This window comes from Erythrolamprus reginae, unplaced genomic scaffold (genome assembly GCF_031021105.1).
Source record: "Erythrolamprus reginae isolate rEryReg1 unplaced genomic scaffold, rEryReg1.hap1 H_46, whole genome shotgun sequence".
In the NCBI taxonomy this organism is placed as follows: Eukaryota; Metazoa; Chordata; class Lepidosauria; order Squamata; family Dipsadidae; genus Erythrolamprus; species Erythrolamprus reginae.
Window position 1 is genome coordinate 145,036 of NW_027248502.1, and position 19,166 is coordinate 164,201.

A 19,166-nucleotide genomic window follows, 5' to 3' on the forward strand; every position below is an offset into this window, starting at 1 on the left:
AGAGCAGCAATTACCCCAGTAGGACCAGTGGCCCATTTATTAAATCGCAGAACGTCCATTGTTCTATTCCTTGTTTCGTTTGTCCTGTAAAATTTTGCATTAATATATTTACAGTTTAACTGTGATGGTTTTTACAACAGATTGTGCTACCATGTTTTGTATGCCACTCTCATCGCTTTCAGGAGAATGAACAGAATGAAAATAAAAACAAATGGTAAGGAATAGCAATATTTCTTAAAGTTCAAAGAAACCTCCAGGATGAGAATGCCCGGCCAGTGACTTACTCCCCGGCCCGGATTTGCTGCAGGGCCAGGGAGACACGGCCCTCGGCGCAGCCGCCATCTTGGGAAGCCGGGATCTCGCGAGATTTCACGAGATCCCGGCCATTTTGTGCTCCATCGGCCATAGCCGATGATGTCGTCAGGGGCGGAGCCTGCCAGCCCTATAAAAGGGGCTGCGCAGGCTGTGGGCCTCCTTTTCGCCCCGACGATGACGAGCAGCGAACACCCACCTGTAATAACCGAGAAACACGGTCTCCAAGTTTTAAAATCTTTATTTCTCTCAGACGCTAACAAGCGGAATGTAACACTTTCACTACAGGCGCGAGTGAAGCAGAAGGCGCGTAAGACAGGGAGCAGCCCTATTTAAAGACTTTCACCCAGCAACAAGCGGCGGCTGACAGCTCTTCCATTTTGGCGCCGGCTACAGCGACCAATAGGAAACAGGTAAACAATTCCTATGATTTCTGCTTAACAATACCTTTTAACAAGTTAACCTGGATATAGAATGTTATAGAATCTTCTCGATCTAACACCACCCGCCCTCCCTATCTTCCAGTGTGCTACCGTGGGTCGCCCTTAGGGGGTGCCGAATAGGAATTTTTAGTGGTCTTGGTATTTCCTGCGACCATTTTTTTGGTGACAGATAGGCGGTTAGGGGGTGCTTCGCCCTCTGTTTAGGCTAATTGGCTTACCTTTGGTCATTTTCGTAGGCAGGTTAGGGGTGGAAAACTGGGTGGTGTTTAGCAACTGCGTGTTCTCCATTGGGCATCTTTGGGGATGATTGACAGGTTCTCTCCAAAGGTCATGGTGCCTTTAGCTCGATGTGACCATTTAAAGGGAACCCGTCTTTGGGTCCCGCCCATTTCTATCCCCTTGTAGGGGTTTAGACGGCGAGACCTCCCACATGCAGGTGTATGGCAGAGATCCAGGTGAGGGCGGGGCCCTTCACCTGGATCAGCATGGAGCTATGCCCATAAGTTGCCCCGGAAGTTTTTCTGACGTCATTTTCCGTCCCGGAAGTAATTGTTTGACCCTGCGGGTCCTTGTTAGGGTTTATTTAAATTTATGCTAATTTAATGAATAAATTATGCAAAATTTCATTAATAAAAATGACCCATTTTAAATCCAGCTCTTTGTGTCCGTGTCGTTACTCTGCCTCTGCTGCAAACTCCAAGCAAAGTGCTCAGGGTAGAATTTCAGTCTAAAGTTAAAAACCAACAAGCAAATTTTGTAGCAATTGCCTGGATTCTATGGGGTCCTACAGTGAGGAACAGCACAAAGTTTGTAAGGATGAGGGTGCAGTGATAATCCCATGATGGGTTCTAGACTCAGCTCTTGGACTCCTTCTGGAAGCTGGAACTTAAAGGATCTCAGCAGTATGGTCAAGAAAAGGAAGAGCTCCATCCTGGCCATTTGCTCACCCAAGCACACTCGAGGCCCTACAATGCAAAGATCAGAAAAGGAGAAGGAGTTAGAAGTGATTGACAGCTCTTCACCAATGCTTCTAAGTCACGGGTCTGCAATCTGCAGCTCTGGAGCCACATGTGGCTCTTTCATTCTTTTGCTGCAGCTCCCTGTCACTCAAAATATGTGTCACAACCACCAACACATGATTTATTGAACTTTTCGACCCATCATTTTTTCCGGTGTTCAAAAAGTTTTTGTTGCACACAAAAATAAAAATGCGTTTTCTCGGTAGCAAGTCATTAAATTCATAAATGTAACATACTTCAGGTTTTTTATACATAGTATAAACAAAAAAAACCCACAATCTAAGCAGTGTTATCTTTGTTTTAGATGTCAAAAGGATTTTGTGGCTCCCGGTGTTTTCTTTTCTGTGGCAAACGGATCCAAATGGCTCTTTAGCTGTTTAAGGTTGCTGACCCCTGTTCTAGGTAGTTTCAGTCCTAACTGAGGAATGTGATCCCTTAACGTGAATGACGTCAAGTTGGCCACCTTTAAGCCGGTCGCATGATCTTTAAACCACTCTCCGGTCACATGATCATCAAGCCACTCCCATCTGGTCACATGGTCAGCAAGCCACACCCACAAAATAAGCCACAGTGTGGTAGTAAAATTTTTTTGCAGCCCTTCATTGAGTGTCACCATCTATGGTTAAGGGCTTACGCAGCCTCTCATTATTATTATTATCTCAGCATAACATTTCATTGATGAATCACAAAAAAATGGCTGTTCACCCACAAATCCCCAGAGGAATTTGTTTTAAATATTTCAGGAAACGTGTGTTTCAGATTTACCTGCTCCAAATGCCAAAAATTCCTCCCTTGGTATAAAATGCCCATCTTTGTCCAAAAAGTGATGAGGGTTGAATTTTTCAGGAGTCTCCCATCTCTTGGGATCATAAAGGACTGAATTCAGATCTGTAACAACCAAAGTCCCCTGAAGGAAGAAGAAATGTGTTTCAATACATTGCTAATAAATAGTGTTGGGCGAACCGAAGCTGCAAAGTTTAGATTAGATTTAGATTAGATTTATTGGATGTATCTGCCGCCCCTCTCCGCAGACTCGGGGCGGCTCACAACAATAGTAAAAAACAGTACATAGTGACAAATCCAATGCCCACCAATCCAATTACAATTTTAAGTTGAGAAATTCATAAAACAATCCCAATATATATAAAAAACAAGCACACAATCAATCAGACAGCAAACAACATGGGCAAGGGGGAGGTGTTTTAGTTCCCCCATGCCTGACGGCAGAGGTGGGTATTAAGGAGTTTACGAAAGGCAGGGAGGGTGGGGGCAATCCTAATCTCAGGGGGGAGCTGGTTCCAGAGGGTCGGAGCCACCACAGAGAAGGCTCTTCCCCTGGGTCCCGCCAGATGACATTGTTTAGTCAACGGGACCCGAAGAAGGCCGACTCTGTGGGACCTAACCGGTCGCTGGGATTCGTGCGGCAGAAGGCGGTCCCGGAGATATTCTGGTCCAGTGCCATGCAGGGCTTTAAAGGTCATAACCAACACTTTGAATTGTGACCGGAAACTGATCGGCAACCAATGCAGACTGCGGAGTGTTGGAGTAATATGGGCATACTTAGAGAGGCCCATAATTGCTCTCGCAGCTGCATTCTGCACGATCTGAAGTTTCTGAACACTTTTCAAAGGTAGCCCCATGTAGAGAGCGTTACAGTAGTCGAGCCTCGAGGTGATGAGGGCATGAGTGACTGTGAGCAATGACTCCCGGTCCACATAGGGCCGCAACTGGTGCACCAGGCGAACCTGGGCAAACAGCCCCCTCGCCACAGCTAAAAAGTGTTTCTCTAATGTGAGCTGTGGATCGAGGAGGACGCCCAAGTTGCGGACCCTCTCTGAGGGGATCAATAATCCCCCCCCAGGGCAATGGACGGACAGATGGAATTGTCCTTGGGAGGCAGGACCCACAGCCACTCCGTCTTGTCTGGGTTGAGTTTGAGTTTGTTGACACCCATTGCTTATTTGACCCCTATGACGATCATTAAGTGTCGTACCACATGATTCTTGACAAATGTATATTTTATTTTATGTACGCTGAGAGCATTTGCGCCAAGACAAATTCCTTGTGTGTCCAATCACACTTGGCCAATAAAATTCTATTCTATTCTTCTATTCTAACCAAGTTAAATGAATCCAATGCAGCTCTCGTCAAATATAGAAGCAGATTTCAGTTAATCTTGATAATTTAAATGTCATGGTATATTATTGAAAATTTTTGCTAGTTAATCTGCAATAAACTTTTTTCAAGTTACTAAAAAAAGAGGCCAAATTTTGTCTTATATTTCCCAGAAATTCAATCATTGCTTGCATTCAATACATTAATTCCTTGACTTTCAGGTTTTGTAAAACATAAATAAATAAGGGCTTCAGCATGTTCATTGCACTAAATTTCCTGCTAAAGGAAGCTGTCTTCTGGTATGTTAATTTTTGTTGTATCAACTTCCATACCTTTGGAATGTGATATCCATTGAGGTTGACATCTCTGGCACTTTGCCTGGGGACGCCAACAATTAAGACATATTTCAAACGGAGAACCTCATGAATCACAGCACAAGTATACGGGAGTTTCACCCGATCTTGATAGCAGATTGAATCGGTGGGATCCAACGTATCTTCTATTTCCTTGCGGACTTTTTCTGAAGATCATAACAGAAAAGGAGAATTATAACAGAGAAACAGAGTTGAAAAGAACCTTGGGGGTCCTCTAGTCCAACCTCCTGCTCAAGCAAGAGACCCTACCATTTCAGACAAAGGGTGGTCCAATTTCTTCTTAAATTATCTCAGACACTCCAATTGACGTGGTCAGTGATGAACGTGGGACATAATTGGCAAAGAACCTAAGTAAGAATTGAATTATGATGACAAAGAGGTGGATATCCCTCTAGGGAATGTCTATGGAGATTCTCATCATCATCCAGATACTTGACCCAAAGGAAACTGGATTTTCTTCATTTTACCTTGAAGATGTTTCGCTTCTCATCCAAAAGGATAGAATAGAATAGAACAGAATAAAATAGAACAGAACAGAATAGAATGGAATCAATATTGGAATAAAACAGAGTAGAGTAGAGTGGAGTGGAGTAGAATAAGAATAGAGTAGAGTAGGGTAGGGTAGAGTAGGGTAGGGTAGAGTAGAGTAGAATAGAATAGAATAGAATAGAATAGAATAGAATCATAGGATACAACACTTAATAACACACTATTCATTAAGGCTGCATTACTATTACTATTAGTCTTCTCATCGTTCCTATTACCCATCTCCTCCCACTTATGACTTGCTTGTATCCTTACGATTTATATTAATATTGTTTCCTGATTCCTTATTTCTACTCTATGACAATCATTAAGTGTTGTACCTCATGATTCTTGACAAATGCATCTTTTTCTTTTATGTACACTGAGAGCATCTGCACCAAATAAAGAATTCTATTCTATTCTGTTCTGTTCTAAAATAAAATGAAATGAAATGAAATGAAATGAAATGAAATGAAATAAAATAAAATAAAATAAAATAAGATAAAATAAAATAAAATATAAAATATAAAATATAAAATAAAATAAAATAAAATAAAATAAAATATAAAATATAAAATAAAATAAAATAAAATAAGATAAGATAAGATAAAATAAAATATAAAATAAAATATAAAATAAAATAAAATAAAATATAAAATATAAAATAAAATAAAATAAAATAAAATATAAAATAAAATATAAAATAAAATATAAAATAAAATAAAATAAAATAAAATAAGATAATATAAGATAAAATAAAATAAAATATAAAATATAAAATATAAAATAAAATAAAATAATAAAATAAAATAAAATAAAATAAAGCCCGTGTAATATAGGAATCTCACCTTGGATCTCCGGGTAAGCCACCATGAGTAGCAGTGCCCATTGTAAGGTGGTGGCCGTGGTTTCTGTGCCTGCGATAAAAAAATCAACAATGCACTGAGCTAGGTTTTCTTCATCATAAGCAGACTCAGGGTGGCCTTTGGTCTGTTGTAGACAATAGAAAATATGAAATCAACTTCACAATCCCAATTCGTCATTTACCGCTGCACTGGACGAAGGCCCTCCGTGCATAGAAGGCCTCTTTTAACAGCCAGTCCTCGACTTACAAACACAATTGGGACCAGCATCCCCATCGATAGCCAAGGCGCGTGGTAAAGCCAAATTAAAACCCAACTTTTTAAAACTTTTTTTTTGGTCGCAGTCACTGATCAAACAGCTGTAATTGTTTAGGGCAGTGATGGCAAACTATGGTATGGCTGCCACAGGTGGCACGCGAACCTATATCTGCTGGCACGCAGAGCCGTTGCCTTAGCTCAGCTTCAATGTGCCTATATGTGCCGGCCAGCTGATTTTTGGCTCATACAGAGGCTCTGGGAGGGTGTTTTTGGCTTCCAGAGAGCCTCTAGGGGGGGAGAGGGAGGGCGTTTTTACCCTCCCACAGCTCCAGGGAAGCCTTTGGAGCCTGGGGAAAGCGAAACACGAGTCTAGTGGACCCACCAGAAGTTGGGAAAGAGGCCATTTCTGGCCTCCAGAGGGCCTCTGGGGAGGGCGAGAGAAGCCGTTTTCGCCCTCCCCAGGCATTGAATTATGAGTGTGGGCACTCGCGCATGCACAATAGCGCACAGGGGCAATCTTTCGGCACTTGAGGACCCATCCGTCTCCCCTTCATCGACTTTTTCAGTTGTTTTCCCATTGGCTTTTCTTGTCCGAAGTTCGCCAAAGGTGATCACATGACCCCGGGACGCTGCAACCGTCATAAATATGAATCGGTCGTCAAACATCTGGATTTTGATCATGTGACCACAGGGAGGCTGCCATGATTATATATCTTTTTCTTTTATTCACACTTGGCCAAGAAAGTATTGTATTGTATTCTATTCTATTCTGAGCCATCTTATTGATTTCTTTATTCAATTTACAGTATATGGCCGTCTATTCGCCCATAGTGATGCAAAGCGGCTTAGGGAATACAATCAATATTAATTAAAATCTTAATTATAAAAGCAACAAGTTACAGTCATACAGTCCTAAGTGGGAGAAAATGGGTGATAGGGATGATGAGGAAAAAAATAGTAGTAATACTAGTGCAGACTTAGTAAATAGTTTGACAGCATTGAGGGAATTATTTGTTTAGCAGAGTGATGGCATTTGGGAAAAAACTGTTCTTGTGTCTAGTTGTGGGGGAGGGGGGTCATGCATGTATTTAGAGGGGTGCATGGGGGTGGGACAGCATGGGGGGGTCACATGCACAGGGGAGGCGGGGGGCATTAAATTATGGATTTAGGGGCTTTCGGCACCCGAGAGTCTAGGTAGTTTTCCGTAACTTGATGCCTGAAAAATGTGATGGGAATTTTCTAGAACATGGAGGTCGTCAGTTGACTCAGTCTAAAGTATTCTGCTCAAGGTTACAAGTATGATCTAATGCAGATAGTCCTCGACTTACAGCCATTTGTTTGGTGACTGTTCTCAGTGACAACGGAAGGTTGGCCTTCGTAAAGTGGGACGCCATTTTGAGTTCTGGAGACCCGCCAAAATGCCTTTCCCAGGGAGACACTTACTTTCTCCATCTGAAGAAGGTAGTAATCAATGAAGTCTTGTGGGTCGTGCAGGGACTGGAGTTCCCGGTGCTTCTCAACCTCTTCCTTGGCAAAGGAGGTGACATCGTTTAAAGCACGGAGCACCCTCTGATGACGTCCTGGAAGCCGTTTCATCAGCCATGGAAACAACTCATACAGCTAAAGGAAGAAGATGCAGAAAAGAAAAAAAAAATCCTATCACTATGACATCATCAGTCATTTCCTCCCACTTAGGATTGTATGACTGTAACTTGTCGCTTGTATCCTAGGATTTTTATTAATATTGACTGTTCACTGCTTATTTGATCCCTATGACAATCATTAAGTGTTGTACCATATGATTCTCGACAAATGTATTTTTTTCTTTCATGTACACATTTTATTTTATTTATTTATTGATTTTGCCCAATACACAATGAGGGTTTTAGTGGGTATACACATAGTAAAATACATGATGAAGGTTATAGAGGAGATACTCATAGTAAAATATATCTAAGAAATAATAGAAAAGAAGGTATAGTAATAGAACACATCAATAAAAGAATAGAAGAAGAGATACAGGAATAGAAGAAAGGTATAGGAGAGCAATAGGACAGGGGACGGAAGGCATTCTAGTGCACTTGTACTCGCCCCTTACTGACCTCTTAGGAATCTGGATAGGTCAACCATGGACAATCTAAGGGTAAAGTGTTGGGGGTTTGGGGATGACGCTATGGAATCCGGTAATGAGTTCCACGCTTCGACAACTTGGTTACTGAAGTCATATTTTTTACAGTCAAGTTTGGAGCAGGTAATATTAAGTTTAAATCTGTTGTGTGCTCTTATGTTGTTGTGGTTGAAGCTGAAGTAGTCGCCAACAGGCAGGACGTTGCAGCATATGATCTTGTGGGCAATACTTAGATCTTGTTTAAGGCGTCTTAGTTCTAGGCTTTCTAGGCACAATGACATCATCATTCCTTTTCCTCCCACTTAGGACTGTATGACTGTAACTTGTTGCTTGTATCCTAAGATTTTTATTAATATTGACTGTTTCTTCATTGCTTATTTGACCCCTATGACAATCATTGTTGTACCACATGATTCTCGACAAATGTATCTTTTTCTTTTATGTACACTGAGAGCATATGCACCAAGGACAAATTCCTTGTGTGTCCAATCACACTTGGCCAATAAAGAATTCTATTCTCTACTAATACTGGTATTGTAAATACCCATCTGTTATTCTTGTATATAAAGAAATTTCTTATTTAAATGAATCTTGCTGCATCAGTCCTCCTGTGTGCACTTTCTAGATTTAATTTTCTGCAGCAAACTGATAAATGTCTATAATCAAAATGATTGGCAAGATGATGGAGGATGGGGTCAGGCTCTCTAGAAGACATGTCTGGCTCATAAAACCAAAATAAGACAACTCACCAGGTAAACAAAGCTGCCTCCGAATTTCATATAGTAATTCAAATTGATTAACATTTTTTGGAATTTTTCATCTTTGGCAGAAAATCTATACCCAAAAACCAAAATGCATATCAAATTGGAGATTGCAGTAGTGACAGGCAACGAAGGATCCAGTGGTTGCTCTGGAAATAAATTTTAAAAAATCACATCAGACTTGCTATTATTGTACTTTAATTATTCATATTGTCAGTGAGGTTTCAGGACAAAAGGCAGGAGGTAGCGATAATGCATGTACACCACTGTGCACAGCTAGAAACATGGAAGACTGACGGCAGAAAAAGACCTCATGATTCATCTAGTCTGCCCTTATACTATTTTCTGTATTTTATCTTAGGATGGATCTATGTTTATCCCAGGCATTTTTAAATTCCGTTACTGTGGATTTATCTACCACGTCTACTGGAAGTTTGTTCCAAGGATCTACTACTCTTTCAGTAAAATAATATTTTCTCATGTTGCTTTTGATCTTTCCCCCAACTAACTTCAGATTGTGCCCCTTTGTTCTTGTGTTCACTTTCCTATTAAAAACACTTCCCTCCTGGACCTTATTTAACCCTTTAACATATTTAAATGCTTTGATCATGTCCCCCCCTTTTCCTTCTGTCCTCCAGACTATACAGATTGAGTACATTAAGTCTTTCCTGATACGTTTAATGCTTAAGACCTTCCACCATTCTTGTAGCCCGTCTTTGGACCCTAGTTTTTGTTGTGCTTCAGGCCAGCTCCTATGGCTGCTGATTTTGACTCAGAGGAGTTGGAGCCGTCTGATCACAGAAGACCTGTCTGGCTGGAGGAGGAATCAGACAGTGAACCAGAAGGAGAAAGGGATGAGGAAGGGCCTGGAGAGGCACAGAGGGAAATAGAGCCAGTCCGATCTCCAGCCAGAGTTTCCTCTGAGTCAGATGGGGAGGACATAATGAATGATCCTATTCTCAATGTCTGAGTAAGGAGAATGATGGGACACCAACAGCAGCTGCGCAGACGTAGAAACAGATGCTAGGCCATAGGCCGCAGCTTTGAAAAGGGGAGGGTTTGCAGATGACTATATGGGAGTTTATCGTTCAGTTTTTGGAGAAAGACTTTGAGGAATCGTGACTTTATGTTTGCTTCGGATATCTTTGGACATTCTGACATTCAAGCCTTGAGTCATTTGGCTGACGTAAGCCAGAAAGGCTTCTGTGCTGACTTGAGGGATTAACTCTGAACTGTTGGACTCATAAACGAACAGTGCTCTGAAACGCCGAGGCTTGCAGCCTTCTGAATATAAAGAAAACCTCTTTGCTTCCTTTTTACAAGCTTGTGAGTGTGTTTATTTTATTTATTTATTTATTTATATTATCCAATACACAATACATAGAAGAGAATAGACATGAGGTAATATATATAAAGAAAAATATAAAATAGAGGAGAAGATATATGAAAGGAAGAAAATATATATGATATATGAGATAAAGGAAAGACAATTGGACAGGGGACGAAAGGCACACTAGTGCACTTATGTACACCCCTTACTGACCTCTTAGGAACCTGGAGAGGTCAATCGTGGAGAGTCTAAGGGAGAAATGTTGGGGGTTAGGGGTTGACACTATTGAGTCTGATAATGAGTTCCACGCTTCGACAACTCGATTGTTAAAGTCGTATTTTTTACAGTCAAGTTTGTAGCGTTAATATTAGGTTTGAATCTATTGCGTGCTCTTGTGTTGTTGCAGTTGAAGCTGAAGTAGTCATTGACAGGTAGGATGTTGCAGTCTTCGGAGAGGGGCGGCATACAAATCCAAATAATAAAATAAAATAAATAAAATAAATAAATGATCTTGTGGGCAATACTTAAATCGTGTTTTAGGCGACGTAGTTCTAGGCTTTCTAGACCCAGGTTTGTTAGTCTATTTTTGTAGGATACTCTGTTTCAAGTGGAGGAGTGAAGGGCTCTTCTGGTGAAATATTATTGGACGTTTTCAAGGGTGTTTGATTAATTAGTTAGTTTCCGGGTGGCCCACGGCCAGGCAGAACAGTTTTACATCTGGTTCATCAAACTGGTAGTTGCAAGGACTGTTTCCCTGCCTGCCCCTCCCTTCCCAGGAATCTCTACACAGCCCATTTTGGATGGCGGAAAAGTGCAGGGCCCATGCAGGGGTTCTGGGAGGGTGAAGAATGGGAAGTACTGGAAGACTAGAAATGAGCCCATCTCTGGGCCACCTCCAATTCTGTTATTCCGCATTCTATATTGTATTGGTTGCCGATCAGTTTCCGGTCACAATTCAAAGTGTTGGTTATGACCTATAAAGCTCTTCATGGCACCGGACCAGATTATCTCAGGGACCGCCTTCTGCTGCACGAATCCCAGCGACCAGTTAGGTCCAACAGAGTGGGTCTTCTCTGGGTCCCGTCAGCTAAACAATGTCACTTGGCGGGACCCAGGGGAAGAGCCTTCTCTGTGGCGGCCCCGGCCCTCTGGAACCAACTCCCACCAGAGATTAGAATTGCCCCCACCCTCTTTGCCTTTCGTAAGCTTCTTAAAACCCACCTCTGCCGCCAGGCATGGGGTAACTGAGATACTCTTTCCCCCTAGGCCTTTACAATTTTATGCATGGTATGTCGGTATGTATGTTTGGTTTTATAATAAGGGTTGTTAACTGTTTTAACATTGGAGTGTTATATGCTGTTTTTATTACTGTTGTTAGCCACCCCGAGTCTACGGAGAGGGGTGGCTTACAAATCCAATAAATGAATGAATGAATGAATGAATGAATGAATGGATGGATGAATGAATGAATGAATAAATAAATGAACAAAAAAACAAACAAATAAATAAACAAATAAATAAATAAACAAATAAATAAAACGAAACACTAGATCAGTGATGGCAAACCTTTTTTTTCCTTGGGTGCCAAAAGAGCATGCGTGCACATTATCGCACATGCGCGAGTGCCCACATCCATAATTCAATGCCTGGGGAGGGCAAAAAAAAGCTTCTCCTGGAGGCCAGAAATGGCCTGTTTTCCAACTTCTGTTAGGCTCAATAAGCTCGTGTTTTGCCCTCCCCAGGCTCCAAAGTCTTCCCTGGAGCCAGGGAAGGGTAAAACCACCCTCTCCCATCCCCCTGGAGGCTCTCTGGAAGCCAAAAACTCCCTCCCAGAGCCTCTGTACAAGCTGACAATCAGCTGGCTGGCACACACATGCACATTGGAGCTGAGCTAGGGCAATGGCTTGTGTGCCAGCAGATATGGCTCCGCGTGCCACCTGTGGAACCCGTGCCATAGGTTTGCCATTACTGCACTAGATACATCATTCCGAGACATATAGAGGTTATAGACCACCTACCTTTTGCACGCGCAAAGATTTTGACCAACCGATGTGCCTCCTCTTCTATTCGATTCTCCATGCCTTTCTTCCCGAGTCCAAGTTTTCGCATAGTAATTAGACCAAACCGCCTTTGTTGCTTCCAGTTTTGACCGTTCGAAAATATAATACCTGAAGCCATCAGGGGGGACATGATCGAAATATTTAAATATGTTAAAGGGTTAAATAAGGTCCAGGAGGGAAGTGTTTTTAATAGGAAAGTGAACCCAAGAACACGGGGACACAATCTGAAGTTAGTTGGGGGAAAGATTAGAAGCAACTTGAGAAAATATTATTTAGTAGTAGATGCTTGGAACAAACTTCCAGCAGAGGTGGTTGGTAAATCCACAGGAACTGAATTTACACATGCCTGGGATAAACATAGATCCATCCTAAGATAAAATACAGGAAATAGTATAAGGGCAGACTAGATGGACCAAGAAGGTCTTTTTCTGCCGTCAGTCTTCTATGTTTAAATCAGTGTGGAATTATGCTCACAAAGATGATCACTAAAACATTGTTAGGTAGCTGAGATCAGTGTTTCCCAACCTTTTTTGAGCCGCGGCACATTATTCACATTTACAAAATCCTGGGGAACATTGAGCGGTGGAGGGGGCGCTAAAGAAAAGTTTGGACAAAAAAATATCTCTCTTCCTTCCTTTCGCTCTATTTCTCTCTCTCTCCCTCTTTCTCTCTCTCTCTCCCTTCCTTCCTCTTTCTTTCCCCCTCTCTCTCCATCTCTCTTTGTTTCTCCTTTCCTTCCTCTCTTTTTTGCCCTCCTTCTCTCTCCCTCCTTCCCTCCCTCTATGTCTTTCTCTCACCCTCCTTCCCCCCTCTTTCTCTCTCTCTCTTGCTTTCTCTCTCTCTATTGTTTTCTCTCTCTCTCTTGCTGGCTTTCTCTCTTTCTCTCTCCCCCCTCTCTCTCCCTCTCTCTTTCTCTCTCTTGCTATCTCTCTTTCTCTCTCTCTCTCTTTTTGCTTTCTCTCTTTCTCTCTCCCTTTCTCTTTCTCTTTCTTGCTATCTCTCTTTCTCTCTTTTTTTTTTGCTTTCTCTCTTTCTCTCTCCCTCTCTCTTTCTCTCTCTTGCTATCTCTCTTTCTCTTTTTTTTTGCTTTCTCTCTGTCTCTCCCCCTCTCTCTCCCTCTCTCTTTCTCTCTTTTGCTTTCTCTCTTTCTCTCCCCCCTCTCTCTCCTTGGCAACTTCAAGGCTTGTGAACTTCAACTCCCAGAATTCCCCTGGCTTAGTTGAAGTGGGTTCTCGTGCAAATTCTATTTGGCCATCTTGAAGATCCCCATTTTTTTTCATCAACCTTCCCCCCAAAAAAACTAGGGCCAGCGATACCCAATCAGCTTCTACCTGTTCCAATGGTATAAAGAAGACTTCTAGAAAAGACTTCTTCTGAATCTGTTCTGAAATCCCATGGAATCTATTGAATCTCTTACATTATATTGAGCAGAGACAGAGAAAACCTTCATGAGAACCTACCCTTGTTTTTAAAGGCGTCTTTAAAAAAGGGAGTCATTTGTCGCTCGGCGAAGTCTTCCGTTTGAATGAGGGCTTCTCTCACCGCCTGAAATCCAGAGAAGACCACGATCGCCATGTGTCCAGACCATATTGTGTAGATGTTCCCATATCGCTTAGCCAGCTGCCGTTTAAATCCAAACAGAAAACGAAAAGATTACATTCAGTCTTGGTGGCTGGTTTGTTTGTTTGTTTGTTTGTTTGTTTGTTTGTTTGTTTGTTTGTTTGTTTGTTTGTTTGTTGACTGACTGACTGACTGACTGACTGACTGATTTGATTTGATTTGATTTGATTTGATTTGTATGCCGCGCCTCTCCGTAGACTCGGGGCGGCTAACAACAGTAACAAAACAGCATATAACAATAATCCAATACTAAAAACAGTTAAAAACCCATTATTATAAAAACCAAATATACATACAGACAAACCATGCATAAAATTGAAAGAGTATCTCAATTCCCCCATGCCTGGCGGCAGAGGTGGGTTTTAAACACCTTACAAAGGCAAGGAGGGTGGGGGCAATTCTAATCTCAGGGGGGAGTTGGTTCCAGAGGGCCGGGGCCGCCACAAAGAAGGCTCTTCCCCTGGGCCCCGCCAAGCGGCATTGTTTAGTTGACAGGACCCAGAGAAGGCTCACTCTGTGGGACCTAACTGGTCGCTGGGATTCGTGCAGCAGAAGGCGGTCCCAGAGATAATCTGGTCCGGTGCCATGAAGGGCTTTATAGGTCATAACCAACACTTTGAATTGTGACCGGAAACTGATTGGCAACCAATGCAAACTGCGGAGTGTGGGTGTAACATGGGCATATTTGGGGAAGCCCATGACTGCTCTCGCAGCTGCATTCTGCACGACCTAAAGTTTCCGAACACTTTTCAAAGGTAGCCCCATGTAGAGAGCGTTACAGTAGTCGAACCTCGAGGTTCTTTTATCTTTTATTCTTTTATCTTTTCCAGTATCTTCCAGGGTATTTATTACATTGGCCTGTCCTATTTGACTGACATGTCTAGGAAGAGGGTCCTAGGTTAATTAGGTATTGTTCTGTCAAGCTCTCTGGTAGAATCCTCCCGAAAATTCAAAGGTACAAATTTCAGACACACACACATTTGAAAATTCAAAACAATGTTCTTTATAAAAATGTGCTGATTTCCCCCCGCTTTGAAACTAAACCAGAGCAAAGTGTGTTTCACTTTGTGAAAGAAGAAGGACTGTGAATTGCCTCACAGCTGCAAGCTAAGTATCACAGAACTGATAAAGGACTTGTACAAATTACCAGGTTTGTTTGGAGACGAGGGCTCTTTGCTATACCAAAAGAGGGCTTAGGTTAAGTGAATTTTCGTTATAAAGAACATTGTGTTGAATTTTCAAACATGTGTGTGTCTGAAATTTGTATTTGTGAATTTTCGGGAAGATTCTACCAGAGAGCTCGACAGAACAGCTGGTAAGCCACACCCACAAAATAAGCCACGCCCACAGTGTGGTAGTAAAAAAAAATCCAACCCTTCACTGCTCTCACGCTTCATCCCTCTCTCATTCACCCAAACACTGCTTGACCCAGGCCTTTGGCTGCAGAGGACAAACAGCCACCAGCAATCTGCTATTGAACAGTCAATAGTTGGGGGAAAGATCAAAAGCAACATGAGAAAATATTATTTACTGAAAGAGTAGTAGATCCTTGGAACAAACTTCCAGCAGACGTGGTAGATAAATCCACAGTAACTGAATTTAAGCATGCCTGGGATAAACATATATCCATCCTAAGATAAAATACAGGAAATAGTATAAGGGCAGACTAGATGGACCATGAGGTCTTTTTCTGACATCAGTCTTCTATGTTTCTATGTCACTAAATCAATGTAATCGAGACCATCTATAATGGCACCCTATTGTTTCCTTATGCCTGAATGTTTACTGGGAATAAATAGCACCCGATAACCCATCAGAGAAGAAACAATGTCCTAATCAAGAAATTATGAAAGAAGAGATCAAGATAGGCAGAAGCTGCCATAGATAAACAACCAGCAAATTACACCTTCCTTGCACTGTTGATGCTCCTGGCCTGATGATGCCATTCGATTGCAATGTGAAATGTTTTTTATTACATTTTGCCCCAGGTTGAATTATCACTGCATGTGTTAAAGTAAACAAGGATTTTATGTTCCTTTTATTGGAAAATATCTCTGGTTCCCTTTTGGGAAAAATAGCTTACCAAATTGAAAGTGAATGCCCCGATGTTGATGGAAACTAATGAAGGAGAGAAGCAACATACAACTACTGAGAAATTTCCTGACAGTTAGAAGAATTGATCAGTGGAACAGCTTGCCTCCAGAAGTTGTAACTGCTCCAACACTGGAAGTTTTTAAGAAGATGTTGGATACCCATTTGTCTGAAATGGTATAGGCTTTCTTCCCTGAGAAGAGGGGTGGACTAGAAGACCTCCAAGGTCCCTTCCAACTCTGTTATTCTACTAATTCTAACTTTGATTTTAAAAAGTAAATCCTACTCAGAATTTAAGTTTGGATGAAAACCTTCATAATATTAAGCATGGAATACCCCAAATTTGCTTTTAAGGCTTATATTTTAACCCTGTATAATGAATAGAATTGGTAGAGTTGTTTATTATTTCTAGTTTGAAACATTGGAATAATGTTAACCAAATATAATTTTTGTTTAAAATCCAGCAGGGATGCTGCCTTTTCACTAGCAAAAGGGTGTAAAAATGATATACATTTCTGATAAGGAATCCGGCTACATTAGTGTCATGAAGTTTCAGATTTGCTATTTACCCACTTGTATTTTGTATTCTCTATTTGATTTTTATCTACTTATTTCTTCTACATAATAAAGAACTAAAGAAAAATTTTAAAAAAATCAGTTCCTTCAGAAAAAAATCTTTGCATTGGTCTGCAACTTAAGGATAATACAAAATTTATTTCTCTAATTTCTGGGAGAAATACTGGAATAGTGAGGGCCAAATGAAGAATTAAGTCACAGAAAAAGAAAACAAGTTGTAGTGCTTTATAATCTCTTTTAATCTAAATGCAACATCATGTAACGCTGTTCTTAAAGGATTAGTAAACAGTGTGAAAAACACACTTAAATAGTGCTATCTTGCCTTTAATACTTCAATAGTATTTCATTCATTCATTCATTCATTGAGAGATTATTATTAATCTTACTATTATTATTCCAAACTTATATGGACCCCAAGCTTAATCAAATAACTCTGCCTAACATACATTGAATGTACATGTTAATAATAGCAAAATAAAATGCCAGTCATTTTGTTGTTCTATTAAAAAAATGAGTGATTATTGCTAGACAGATATAGTAGCAGAAGAGTCATTATATACCGATGGGAAGATAATCATGATTAAATTAAATTAAATCAAGAGCATGCAATAGATACAAACTAAATGTAAATCGCTTCAAACTAGAGTGCAGAAAATACGATTTCAGCAATAGAGTGGTCAACGCCTGGAATTCACTACCGGACTCTGTGGTTTCTTCCCCCAACCCCAAAATCTTCAACCTTACATTATCTACAATAGACCTCTCCCCTTTTCTAAGAGGTCTGTAAGGGGCGTGCATAAGTGCACTTTTGTGCCTACCGTTCCTGTCCTAATGTCTTTTTTATCTTTTCTATCTCTACTTTATACTTATATTACGTTAAACTATACAATACAATGCTATATTTGTATGACAAACAAATAAAAAAATAAAATAAATGATTTCATCCTGATTAAAAAGATACAGAGCTATTTTGATCACATTGGCTCCGTATCTACAGAATGAAATAAGTCAATTTTCATAACTACCTTCCAGAAAAATTTTATTGACCTGGCAGGAAAAAATAATATTCTCTTTGCTAAATAACATCGTGATTTAATAGAATAGAATAGAATAGAATTTTATTGGCCAAGTGTGATTGGACACAAAAGGAATTTGTCTTGGTGCATATGCTCTCAGCGCACATTTATTTATTTATTTATTTATTGGATTTGTATGCCGCCCCTCTCCGTAGACTCGGGGCGGCTAACTACAGTGGTAAAAACAACATGCGACAATCCAATACTAAAACAGCTAAAAACCCTTATTTTAAAACCAATCATACATACAAACATACCATGCATAAATTGTAGAAGCCTAGGGGGAAAGAATATCTCAGTTCCCACATGCCTGACGACAGAGGTGGGTTTTAAGAAGCTTACGAAAGGCAAAGAAGGGTGGGGGCTATTCTAATCTCTGGGGGGAGTTGGTTCCAGAGGGCCGGGGCCGCCACAGAGAAGGCTCTTCCCCTGGGTCCCACCAAACGACATTGTTTAGACATAAAATAAAATATACATTTGTCAAGAATCATGTACCTTGATTAAGAGGGTTGGAGTTACTCGGATTCCCGTCCGCCACGCGATTCCAATCAGGGGAAGTGGGATTGGGCCAGGAGGATAATTTCTGCGGGACCACAGTTGTTTCAGGAAATGCAACATTATCGCCATCACAAGCAAAGCAAGCAACCATTTTCCAACTTCCTCCATACTGTATATAATTTTTTTTTGCCCTTTTTTTTAAAAAAATTCCTCTTGGTCTACCTCAAGCTGGCTAAGCTGGATCTCTTTTCCCCAGTAGATCTTGTCTTCGTGACAGAGGAGGACTCTGTTTTTCAGCCTTTTATACTCTCTCTATGTTAGAAATGTCAACAACACTCCTTACACCATATTCAGTTATGATAGGAATGGCTTGTCTGCAAACCTGTTATAATAGAATATGATCAACAATGAGCATGCTTGGATGAAGATTTATTTGCATAATTGAAGGGAAGAGACAACAGGATTCTACGTGCAGGATACAATTGGCAGAGTGATGTCACGCTACGTTTACACAGCCCAGAACAGTCAAGCCACCTGATCAGCAAAGGGACCAAAATGGCAGCTAGGTGGCTAAGTCCTCTTGGTTAAAGACCCCTCTGGGAGCAGTGGATTTGTGAAAGAACAGGATTATTATTAGTAGTAGTAGTACTATTACTATTACTATTACTATTACTATTACTATTACTATTACTATTACTATTACTATTACTATTACTATTACTATTTATTGGATTTGTTTGCCGCCCCTCTCTGCAGACTCAGGACGGCTAACAACAATGATAAAAAAATGCATGTAACACTCCAATTAATAAAACAACTAAAAACCCTTATTATAAAACCAAACATACACACAAACATAACATGCATAACTTGTAATGGCCTAGGGGGAAGGAATATCTTAACTCCCCCATGCCTGGCAATAAAGGTGGGTCTTGAGTAATTTGCGAAAGACAAGGAGGGTGGGGGCTGTTCTAATCTCTGGGGGGAGTTGATTTCAGAGGGCCGGGGCCGCCACAGAGAAAGCTCTTCCCCTGGGCCCCGCCAAACGACATTGTTTGGTCGACAGGACCCGGAGAAGGCCAACTCGGCCGCTGGGATTCGTGCGGTAGAAGGCAGT

At 41.0% G+C, this 19,166-nt stretch overlaps 1 protein-coding gene across 1 annotated transcript; it reads right to left on the reverse strand.

Annotated features, from left to right (window-relative positions):
- Positions 1-1,529: 1,529 nt before the first annotated feature.
- On the reverse strand, positions 1,530-18,217 carry LOC139155691 (cytochrome P450 2J4-like). The gene is made up of 9 exons (XM_070730933.1): positions 18,047-18,217; positions 13,649-13,808; positions 12,147-12,296; positions 8,787-8,947; positions 7,353-7,529; positions 5,637-5,778; positions 4,222-4,409; positions 2,540-2,681; positions 1,530-1,720 (listed from the first exon to the last, which is right to left on the reverse strand). The coding sequence occupies exons 1-9, from the start codon at positions 18,215-18,217 to the stop codon at positions 1,530-1,532; spliced, it is 1,482 nt and encodes a 493-aa protein (XP_070587034.1).
- Positions 18,218-19,166: the final 949 nt, after the last annotated feature.

Coding starts and splice junctions, on each gene's coding strand:
- LOC139155691 (XM_070730933.1), bottom strand. CDS start 18,217: ATGGAGGAAGTTGGAAAATGGTTGCTTGCTTTGCTTGTGATGGCGATA. Junction 12,297..13,648: donor AGACGCCTTTAAAAACAAGG/GTAGGTTCTCAT, acceptor TGATGGCTTCAG/GTATTATATTTTCGAACGGT. Junction 8,948..12,146: donor AATCTTTGCGCGTGCAAAAG/GTAGGTGGTCTA, acceptor ATTTATTTCCAG/AGCAACCACTGGATCCTTCG.